The sequence below is a fragment of the Procambarus clarkii genome, chromosome 23 (assembly GCF_040958095.1).
Source record: "Procambarus clarkii isolate CNS0578487 chromosome 23, FALCON_Pclarkii_2.0, whole genome shotgun sequence".
In the NCBI taxonomy this organism is placed as follows: Eukaryota; Metazoa; Arthropoda; class Malacostraca; order Decapoda; family Cambaridae; genus Procambarus; species Procambarus clarkii.
In genome coordinates, this window is record NC_091172.1 from 13,153,831 (window position 1) to 13,166,117 (window position 12,287).

Genomic DNA, 12,287 nt, shown 5'->3' on the forward strand with positions numbered 1-12,287 from the left:
CCCTGTTTAGATTTTTAAATGCCCTTATATTGATAACTTCCCATATGGTTATTCCCGGAGTATGCTATGGTATGTTTCCCGGGGCGCCTGACAGCTGGGTGGACAGCGCTTCAGATTCGTAGTCCTGAGGTTCCGGATTCGATCCCCGGTGGAGGCGGAGACAAATGGGCAAAATATTTCTTTCACCCTGATGCATCTGTTCACCTAGCATCAGGTGAACAGAGGTACCTAAACAGGTACCTATTTAGGTACTTCCCAGGTACCTAAATAGGTACCTGGGAGTTAGACGGCTGCTACGGGCTGCTTCCCGAGAGTGTGTAACAAAATCGAGGATCGGGCCACGGGGACGCTAAGCCCCAAAATCATCTCAAGATAACCTCAAGATGGTTCCGATGTTACCCTATTCACCTAAGCTTCTGTTTTAGAGTTTGGATTATGTCTACTTGCAGGTTTTTTCTCTTGTTTCTTGTAATTACCTTTCTCTTATGGTGTAGTTAAATACAGGTCTACTATATCTTTTGCCCATTTTCATTATTTTACACTTATTTGTATTGAATTCCATTTGCCAATTATCTGCCCACTCCTCAAGTTTGTCAAGGTCTTCTTGCAACATCCTATAGTCTTTTGTTGAACCACCAACTCACTTCTTCACCTTATCAGCCGTTATCGAGGCACTTTTCCTCGATAAAGAACTGAAATAGTATATTTAATCACTCTTCATCACGTATGTACTTAAGAATTTGTTTAGTAGGAAATAAGACAAAAAATTGGATTTTGATGCCATTTGTAAGTTGGGGACTCCCCCGAATTAACAGCAGCAAAGAACTCCCCAAATCAAGTGCATAGTAATTTACCGAGGAATACAACAGTATGTAATCTCGTGAACAACTTGAGGGAACAGGAGAAGGTTCTGTCTCTGCCAATGTGCAACCAGGAGAGAAATACTGAGAGGGATGCCCAGATCAACAATACTTGTATAAAGAACCAAATTCCAATAATAAGTATGGCTGGAGATATAACCAATGGTTATTCATAAATGTCCAATTTTTCTAAGGTTGTATCTCAAGAATCCCTTCCCTATGGTCACCTAAGTGGGATGAACATTTACATTAGATTTCAACATCTCTACAGTTATCTGGTACCCGGTGGAGCAAATATATCATCTGTGTTAGACCTGTGCACATAATTCATAGATTGTCACAAATGTTATTTTTGCTAAAATTTAATAAGGTTTAAATTGTGTTACTGTACTTCTACTCATTGTTAAGGAACAATTGTAACTTTCTTATTAATAGTGCACAATGATAATCAAATAAAGTAGTTGATAAATCTTTCTTGTGGCAATAGAACATGTGGATCATGTAAAAGTTTACAAAAGATAAATTAACTGACCTGCAGGGGACTTCGAACTGTGACCCGTGTTGTGAGGTGCTCAACTTGAACAGTAACAATAATGTGATATCTTCTATCATTTCGTGGTGGGTTCAGTTGGAAGATGCGGCTTCGTGATCTTGTGCCAACAAAAACAGTGAGCTCATCAAATCCTTAAAAAAAAAGTTGAATGTAATGAAATGCCCCTTTCTAATGGGTCATTAGTAGTTCTTCAATGTTACAACCTGGTACCATCCAAGCTTTAGGAGGCACCAGGCATCTAGTGACTTATAAGTGACTATCTGCAATAGACTCTGGCTCCATCAAAAAGCCTTATAGAAGCCTGAGAATCAGAAATTACAGTAGAATTGAGAGAAAAACACCAGAGAGATACAGAGATCTAAAACACATTGAAACCATCACTAATTTCAAAGTGTCATATGAGAGAGTACTGGGAAAACAAGACATCATTCATAAGAGTAGCTCTCATCCTGTAGCTACACTTAGGTAATTACACTCCAACACCCTATGAACAAAAAAATGGGAGTAGCTAGAAGAGCGAGACGGACAATTACACATTTAAACCACCCGAGTTCTTCATACATTTGTGTGTGAGAAGCAATAAATGTCTATTTACCGCTTTACCGGTGCTGCGCAGCACCGTTCTTTTTGCCATTTTCTCTCTCTCTTTGTACGTTGTCTTCTATTTCCAATCAGGTTGTTTTATCCTTTCTTTCTTGGCTTTTTCAGGGCTGTCATTTGATACCCAATACTGTAGCCTCTTATCACGCGGCGCTAGCAGAGCCGCTCCAGCTTGCGTTTAGGATGTCACTTCAGTCCCTTTTCACAAGCTTTCTTGTGCTTTGTTTCACCTATGGCTGCTCATGCAGGGTTATTAAGTCTAGCCAGCCTGTGGTCTACCCTCATGCCCATGACGTTCATAAGATTGCTGCTTTGCCTGCTGTGTTCGGCAACATATCTTGGGCTTACATTCGGGCACGGAGGTTTTGAAGGTCGAACAGGGTCCTAGCCACCCATTATCTGGTCAATATTCCTGGTCCCGGTCATTCGTGTGGGCTTTGGGTTGCAAGTTGCAGCCAGTTGTCTCGACTTCGAATTGATGTGCGCATGGGGGCCCGCCTCTCGGGTAAGTCCCTCTTTTACTTGCTTTTGGTTAGGTAACTCCAGGGAGCTGGAGGGGGCTCCCCACAGAAAACCAGTGTTGATTTTAATGAAATGCCTTTTTATGGGTGAGCCCTGAGACTGCTTGGCACCCTCCCTCCCTCCGGTCAGCAGTTTGTGTTTTGTTTTTCATGCTCAGCTTCCAAACTGGAGGTGCGAGTAGCCGGTGTGGGGGTTCCAGGGCTTCCCCCTCCCTGTCCCAGGGAGGAGAGAGCTGCGTGGACAAGCAGCACGGTGGTGGTGAATGACGTTCGCTTGTTTGCTTGTTTCCTTATGTTTTGAGGAAGTTCTGTCTTTCTGTTCAGTCTTCGGTTGCAATTTCTTAGCAGGTGGGGTTGTTTTGCGTACCTTTCTGGGTGCCTAACCCTGGTCGATGGCAGACATGGAATGCTCACCAACACATGGGGATTTCCACAGGCCACTGCTACCTGTGCCTCTCTGAGGGGGGCCAGGTTCTGCCTCATAGTCCCCGGCAGGCAGAACCCCAATTGAATGATGCCCAGACTAATATAGCATATATCAGTCTGGTAGCTCCAGGAGCCTCCGGGGCTCACCCAGAAAATGTCATTTCATTACATTCAATGCTGTTTTTTTTAGGTAAAGAAAATTAAGAGTACTTACAGTATTCATTAATAAAATCATTCTTATCCAGGCAAATCTCTTGATTTGCTCCTCTATAAAATAATGCAACTGTTCTGCTTAACTAGAAATGTATGAACTCAAGCAACCAGCCTAACTCATAAAAACCGATGCATAGAAAACATCAATATTATAGTGCTTTAACTTTTACAAATATTTTTCATTTTTATAGGATTGGTAGAATCCCCCCAAAATTAGACATATTACATGAGATGACAGCTTGATATGCAACAGTAAATAAGACTTTAATATGCAATAGGCAATAAATTATGATATGGACATGCATCTCAATATGGTCAGCAGTGTATTATAATGATCTTATATCATAGATTCCGTTAGTGCTTTCAATTCCAAATATACATTGCAAGCATTGAACAGTATGTGCATACTGTACATGAAGTAAATTTCAATATGCAACATACCAGTTACACAAATTTTCAGTCGATGTTTTGTAATATCTTGATAGAGAGTAACAGGATTAGGGGAAAACTGATCAAATGCAGGTTCCAGAAGAGGTATGTCGGAAAAAAGGTTCCAGGACGAGATTCCAGCACAGGACTTTAAGCTTAGATGGTCCCAGTCTCCAATCCTGTGAAAAACAGACAAATGATAGAAAGTAAGCAGCAAATTTAGGTAAAAAAATAACTATTATTTAAAATTCTTCAACTGGAAATTTTCAACTTATAAGTTAGCATACTGTACTTAAAAGTACAATATTTTAAAAGGTCCATTACAGATACATACAAAAATACAGCACAGTATTTATTATTACTGAAAAACTACCAAGATTTAAAAGTACGAGTTAATGATAGTAAAGCTAATCCAGATTATAGTCCCAAATTATCTGATGTCTTTTTATATATTGTATTTGGATTTTTTTTTTTTGAGGGGGGGGGGGAGGGGGTTTGGATAAATTTTACCAAAATTATAGACAATATTCTTTCAAATATTCAAGACAAAAAATGAATTTGCCAGATATATATGTTATGTAAAGCAATTTTCAGTAATCTTGGCATCAAGATATGTTCTACAATATGTGCTATTACAGAAACTTTTTGTTCTATCTGCAGAGAGAAGCTGCCTGCTTTGTTCACCCACAGAGTTTAAAGTAGAATAAAGCTTTAAAAGTTATACCAAAGAGATAATAAAATAATAAATCCCTTAGTCTTGGAGTGTGGTGGCACGGTGGGTTCAAGTTCACCTTGCTGCTACTGTTTTCCTGACCACCAACCAACAAATCATGACTTGATAATGGTTCCGGACGGACCTAAACATTGTTGTTTATCCATTTTCACATGTGTGTGAATCAACCCTTCAGCTACATTATTGTGACTCATCCCTAGCACACAGATATATATAATAAGCATAATGATGGCTCTTTACATAGAATTTATGAGGAGGCCATAACTGAGAAATAGTGAGATAGCAGAAAGCAAATAAAGAGTAACATAAACGTAAAGAAAAAACACCCAAACATAATATAAAAGCTCTTTAAAAGTGTACATTTTTTATTGCATAATGATAGATTTGTAAAAGCATTGTGTGACTGTGAAATAACAGCTGCAAAATCTTGTGAAAATATAAAATATAACATCAAGATATTCCCACCAAAGTACATATGTAGAGTTGTATGGGAAAATATACCAAATTATTTCAGCAACAGGATATTTTTTATGGCTATTTCAACAAACATTTCCATATTAAAATATAGCATATATGGTACAGGTTTATACAATATTTATTTCCCACAGCTGGCATTCTGTCATCTCGATGGTAATGGTTTTCGGAGTCCTAGACAACACTCGGAAAGGTCCCTCATATGACTGCTGTGGCGGCTGACGCACCAAGTCAACCCTCAGAAACACATGGCTAGCAGAGAGAACCTCCTGGGATATGTAGGTGGGGCGTGCAGATGTTTGCTTGTTTCCTTATGTTTTTTGGGGAGCTACTCCATGAAGGCCTGTGTATCCATCAGCTCATTGTATGGTGTTGGAGTGATCAGATCACCAGGAAGGCAGAGATCGGAACCATAGTGCACCAGGCGACTCACTCTGGTCAGGAAATACCCTTCTGACCACACAACAGTGACAACCTAAATGAACAGCCAACACCTCATGTGCTATTCAGAGCTTCCCCCCAACATTCCCAGTGCAAATCCTGCAGCACCTCCTTGACGGCCAACTCGAACCCAGACTACTGCTACTACCATAGCAGGTTTGGGGCTAGAGCCCGGAACTGCCGCCAACCTTGCGCTTATTCGGGAAATGGCTCCGGCGGGGTCTGTTAACGGACAGTAACCGCACTGCCTTGAATAATTCCCTTCTATATATGATTGATCGTACCTCACGGCGCCGTTACCTGGGTTACACTGGTGCTTCAGTTTCTGTTCCCCCCCCTCCTCCAGTGGACAAGCCACCTCGCACTCCACACCATGACATGGTTGCTGCCAATGGTTCTGTCGAACAGTATTCACTCGATTTAACGGCCTATTATTTACCGATTCGCCGGCTCCATTGACCGGTTTGGGAGACCGGTATCTGGAGCCTTATATATCAGTCTGGCGGTCTATAGAACCATAGGTCGGTATTGGGTTTGTTTTGGCATCGGCGGGCCCTCACATGGCAAGCAGGCCACCAACCTCGATCACCTAGAGTCGTAAATTAAATCTAAACTTTCTTTTAAATTGATATACTGTAGTTTAACCCTTAAAACTGCACAACACATCATATGATGTGTTGAGTAACTTGCTATAAATTGCGCATCACATCATATGATGTATTGGAGTACTACGCAAGATTTAAATGGCCAGCGGATACACGGGGTTTACCTCACCTTCATCAGGGCTTTTGTAAACAGACACCATTTAAAAAAAAAATCATGGGCCAAATTCCAGGGTGTGAGGGGCTCAGTATTGAGTGAGCCACCAAGCCTGATGCATGCAGCATGAGCTCACAGCACTGCTGTTCAGCTTGTGACTACAGCATTGCCTAAAAATGTCATAATACATGTATATATGTTCATGCTATTATTTAGCGATGATAGGATTACAAAAGACCCCTGACTGTGATAAAAATGACCAGGATTCTGATATAGCAGGATTGTTGTGATAATTAGCGTTGTAGTGGGAGGAGTAATCTTGGTGGGGAGGGAGGTAGCATTGTCTGCTGACTCTGTGTGACCACCTTTTACTGTCTGGACTCACTATACCAGCTTAGTTGTTTGCTATGGTGAACAAAACATGCAGATACTAATATATAACGTCTGTATATAGTGAATAAAAACCAAAACAGTATTGTGGGAGGAGAATGGTGGCGATTCAGGTGAGATGAGGGAGGGAGGAAGTGGCAGCCAGTGGCGGGCTGCCACTGCCACTACCACTCAGCAAACCAACTTAGTGGTTCGTTATGGTGAACACGAATGTAGATACTTATATATAACGTATGTATATAGTGAATACAAGCAAAAACAGTGTGGTGGGAGGAGAATGTGGGTGAGTGAGGTGTTGAGGGAGTGATTGGCAGGCTGGTGTGTGGCGGTCACTCCTCGTTGCTTTTTGACTCATAATATCAACTTAGTGGTTCGTTATGGTGAACAAAACATGCAGATACTTATATATAACCTGTGTATATAGTGTAATAACTGACAACGTATTTGTTCACTGTTTGATGAACATAATAATTGAATCAACAATATGCACACCATAATTTTGAGTACAGTGATGATTCACAGATTTTATTATATAAATATATCACACTACACACTATTGAATAATATTACAGCAAAAAACTACGAAAAATCAGTCAGAGACGTTGAAATAATTAGGTAATTATCTCTTTGTGGCCACTCCTACCTGACAGCTGGAGAGCAACAGACCGCTTGGGACGCATGCTGAGTCAGTGCCTGTTTTTTGCCAGACTTCCCTGCCCTAAAGCGGCCAATATATGCCACTTACGATTTTTTTATTATTTTTTCCATGATCAGAGAACACAAATTAACAGGTTTAAAAGAATTTTTTTTTTTTTTTTTTGTATGCGCCTGTGGGTGACAAATGCTAAATGCTTACGGGGCACCCAGGGAAGGTAGCCCTAGGTGCATGCAGCCCCAGTACTCTTATGTTACTTCTAGCTCCCACGCCACCAAAACAGAGCAACACCACTGCACTGCAGCACTGCGCAAAGAGTGGAGCCAGAGCGATCGACCATCACCAACACAACAGCCTCTTGAACTGAGGTTACCAGCGTGGAGATCTGGGACCCTCCTGTCCCCCTCCCATGGAGGGGGGGGCAGGGTGTTGCGCAGACGGATATGCGGCGGTTGTGGTGATGTCATGTTTGTTTCCTCGTTTTTAATTGGGGAGTTCTGTTGCTAGTTCGGCTTTTGGTTTGCAAATTATTTGATCAGCAGTAGTTTGTTTTGGAATTCCTACCTTTCTGGGTGCCTGACCCAGTAGATGGCAGACAAAGACTGCTTCCAAATACAATGGGGTGTCTTTAAGCCATTGCTCCTCGTGCCTCTCTTGAAGGGGCCAGGGTAGGCCTAAAACTCCTTCGATTGACTGTTGCCACGGTCTAATATATACACATCAGACCGGTATAGCTCCAGGGAGCCGAAGGGGCTCTCCACAGAAAAGAAGTGAACAACATTCAATAGAAAGAATATTAACAGTTAAAAAATGGCTTATTGATTTTCCATCATGAAAGTAAAAACAAGGATTTAAGCATTTATGAAAAACTCCTTTCTGAGCAAGTTGGTTGGTCATTTTCCTTCCTTCCAATATTCTCCTTCTTGTCATGTCCCAATCATATTCACATTCATGTTAATTGGTATTCCTATTCCCATCTCTCATTTAATTCATCACCTGTGTTACACTGTATAGTAATTCTACATTTTCATAAGACTGCTAATCATGCACATGGAAGCATCCACTAATGGAATAAGCCCACTACAAAATTAATTTCTTTTAATGATAAACACAAGAACTGAATAACACTGGTCTCCATCACTTTGATGTATCTAAGGAAAGGCAGAGAAATGTAAGATGAGCAGAGTTTGACTACCCTGGTGACATGCAGGTACTGATATCTGGTGGAGGTTGGAGAAAGTGGCTAGGCAGGCAAACAGATGTCAGGAGATAACTCCTCAACAATCTTTGATGCTAACACTTCTCCAAGTGCACAGAAAATCACACTAACGTGCTGACCAAGCCACACACTTGAAGATGAAAAAGACGACAACGTTTTGGTCCATTCTGGACCATTGTCGACTTGATAATGGTCCAGGACGGACCAAAACATCGTCGTCTTTTCATCTTTTAGTGTGTGGTTCGGTCAACATTCTTCAGTCACGTTATTGTGACTCATCATCTGAACACTAACGTGATATATATCAATGAGAAAATCAACAGTTGGGAATCAAATGAGTTGATTTTCTCATTGATATATATCAGGTTAGTGTGATTTCTCTGTGTAATTGATTTTGGGGCTTCGGGTGTTGACCTCCTTTACCTACACCTGAGTGCCTGGGTATTATATGTAAAACTTGGAATGGCTTCAAGAAAAGCCTCCAGACTTCCTGTTGATTCAGTAGAATTACAGGTTGTATAACTTATAGCAAGTCAGGGTGGTACAGTGGTTGAGGATGCGGCTGACAGTTTTGATCATGGGTTGGTAGCACGTTCAAATCATTTAAATAATTATTAAGAGCTCCAACCGATTTTCTCACTTCTCCAAGTGTTAGCATCAAACTTCCAAAAGTTTCAGTCATATGCACTGTAGATGAATAAATCTTCTGGATGTCATTCCCGGCCAGAGACTCTTTTCCGCCGTCTTGATCGCCGCAGTTCGACCAGGTGGGAACATCAGATAAGATCTCTGTTGCGCTGGGGCAAAATGTTGATATGCCTGATAGTACAGTATTGTATTTAATCTTGTATATGGAACAGAAGGCTATTGCCTAAGAGAGAAACTGAATAGCCCAGATCAGAAAAAGAATCTATATATTCTAATTTCAAAAGTATTGCTCAGGTAATGAGTAATATATGTGCTAAATACAATAAGAGAATCACAAATAATAGCAAGCACGTCTGTGAAACCATACAAAATCAGACAAACCCGTTTAATTAACACTGAACAGCATGCAAGTCTTTGTGTAATATTCAAAACATAAGAATTTCAGAAACCAGCATTCAATGTAATGAAATGTCATTTTTTGGGTGAGTCCTGGAGGCTTCCTGGTACTATCGGACTGATATTAGCTATATTAGTCTGAGACTTCAGTCACATGGAGTTCTGCCTACCACGAACTATAAGCCAGAACCTGGATTCCCTCAGAGAGGCACTGGGAGCAATGGCCTATGAAAACTCCACTCTTTGAGAGTACAGTATATGCATGTCTACCATCGACTGGGGTTAGGCACCCAGAAAAGTAGGTGCCCCAAAACAGATCCTGACTGGTAGATAATTGCAACCCAAGACAGAACAGAGCCCAACAACTCCCCCCCCCCCCCAAGAAAACAAGGTAACAAGCAAATCATCATCAAATTGATGTGCCACTTGTTAGCCCCCCCCCCCCCACCCAGGGAGGGGAAAGCCCCACTCACACAAGCCGGCTGTCAGCTCGCCAGTTTGAAGACTGAGCAAACTCAAGAAAAACCGCCGACTGGAGGGTGGGAGGGTGCCAAGGAGCCTCTGGGGCTCACCCAGAAAATGCCATCTCATTACATTCAACGTGGGTTTTCTGTGGGGCGCCCCATTGGCTCCCTGAAGCTAGATACCCGAAGATAAGTAAAAGAGGGACTAATCCAAGAGGCGGCAGCACCGCGTGCCTCATGACAAAGATGGGACAACTGGTTGCAACAGATGGCCCAAGGCCACATAAGACCACCGACGAGCCCGAAACATTCATGAGATAACGGGCGGCCAGGACCCTGTCCAACCTCCAAAACCCCCGTGCTCGAATGTCAGCCCAAGACATTTTCCCCACAACAGCAGCAAGCACTGCAAACTTTCGAACATCATGGGCATGAGGATAGACTGCAGGCTGGCTAGACTTGATAACCCTGCAGACGACCTGAGAGACCCAAGCCCCAGAACAGGGAACGAGAGAAATTGGATCAATCCAAAGTGCATACCTGGACACAGAACCCGGGGCACACAGATAACGATGGAGAGCCATAACCGGACACAAAACTTGATGCACCCTCAGCCTGACTAACCAAGCGTCAATAACCCACGGACCCCTCCGGAAGTCCGCCACCTTATTCTTCGGCAGAAAAGAAGGAGACTGCTGCAAACGAACAAAATATCCACCAGGACCGAAAGAGCAGAAACTCCAGTGCCGGAGGAAAGCATGAAGCTCACTGATCCGACCCTCAGAGGCTAAAGCCAACAAAAACAAAGCCTTCTGAAAACAATCTTGGACCGAAAGGGCCACAACAAACCGAGGAGAAGAGAGGAAAGAGAGCACCCGATCTAAAGACCAGGATGGCTCAGGTGGCGTATGAGCAGGCTTTATGTGGAAAAATGCACGAGAAAGCTTACAGAACGGAGCTGGAGTGACAGCCACTCTGATAGCAAGCTGGAGCGGCTCTGCCAGTGCCCCATGATAAGAGGCAATAGTATTCTGCCTAAGATGTCAGTCCTGAAAGAGCCAAGAAAGGAAACACAAAACAACACAAACAGAAACAGAATGCAACTTACAAAGAGAAAGGAAGTGGCGGGAAAGGGGGGTGGAGGCGACGATTTGCTTGTTACGTTGTTTTCTTGAGGGAGTTCTTGGGCTCTATTCAGTCTGGGATTGCAATTTTCTACTAGTTGGGGTCTGTTTTGGGGTGCCTATCTTTCTTGGTGCCTAACCCCCAGTCAATGGCATACATGAATATACTCTCAAAGAGTGGAGTTTTCATAGGCCATTGCTCCCTGCGGCTCTCTGAGGGAACCAGGTTGTGGTTCCCGGTAGGCAGAACTCCATGTGACTGGAGCCCCAGACTAATATAGCTAACTAATATCAGTCCAATAGCTCCAGGGAGCCGAAGGGGCTTCCCACAAAAAAATCCATTATAAACTACAGAAAAGGTGCCTTTTTATGCCTATGATTGTAATACAAGGAAAAAAGAGCTCACAGCGACCAAGTGCTGCCTCCTTTGTTGGATCCCAAGGATGATACTGAGGCAGAGTTGGGAAGTTTACCGCGCACAGAACCCTCTCGATAACCTGGATGCCTAGGAAAGAGAGATCACTTGCCAAGTATTAATCATTACTAATATCAAGTATCTTTCAACAAATACTGCACAGTAAACCCTCACTCATGCAAAGTGAATTTGCAGTGTGAACAAAACTAATAAGGTAAAACAAAAGTTACACTAAGTAAAAGTGTTTTGATTTCATCACCATACCCACCGGAACTACTTATTAGTATATTATGGTGCCTATAAATGTTGATAGTGATATAAAACATGTGTATATAGCGTAATAACAACAGGAACACTGTTTGATCTAATAATAAAAGTTACCATATATATGACCTCCATATTTTTGAGAATAGCAAAATTCCACAGATTTAACTACAGTCGAACCTCATCTTACGAATGCCCCCTACTTAGGAATTGTTCGAGTAACGACCCCAAATTCATCGGAAAATTCGACCTGACTTACAACCTTTGCCTCCACTTGCGACTTTGTTGATACACGTATGGGTCGACGACAGAGCACGTGGTTCCTGATAGCATGGGTGACCCTGCTTCAGTTTATCAGATCTTCCGCTTAGTGACGATCGCGCTTGAATTCTTTGTAAAGAATTTAATTGTTTTTTTGGCTTTTTTACTTTCTAAACATAAAAGTAATTATTATATACCATGCCATGGGTTCCTCAACAATTAAGAAGTGGTGTGCAGTATGGGAAAAAATGCAAAGTTTTGTTGAAATGACTCACCTAAATCAAGCTGCAGTAGACTATTGCCTTAACCATTTCAATGACACTTTGATGCCTCACTTCCAACAAATGTTAAACCATACGGAAACATGTCTCTATGGAAAGGTTCTTAGTGAGAAAAACAAGCAGTGAGCCACAACCAGGTCCTAGTGATATGCAGGGAAAAT

The 12,287-nt window shown here is 42.1% G+C and overlaps 1 protein-coding gene across 1 annotated transcript in view; it reads right to left on the minus strand.

Moving 5' to 3' along the window:
- The window catches only part of LOC123764086 (intermembrane lipid transfer protein VPS13A), a 275,027-nt gene that overhangs the window by 193,892 nt on the left and 68,848 nt on the right, over window positions 1-12,287 (minus strand). The window contains 3 exon segments of the mRNA XM_045751613.2: window positions 1,393-1,544; window positions 3,615-3,781; window positions 11,312-11,410. Coding sequence (XP_045607569.2) covers window positions 1,393-1,544; window positions 3,615-3,781; window positions 11,312-11,410 — 418 coding nt within the window.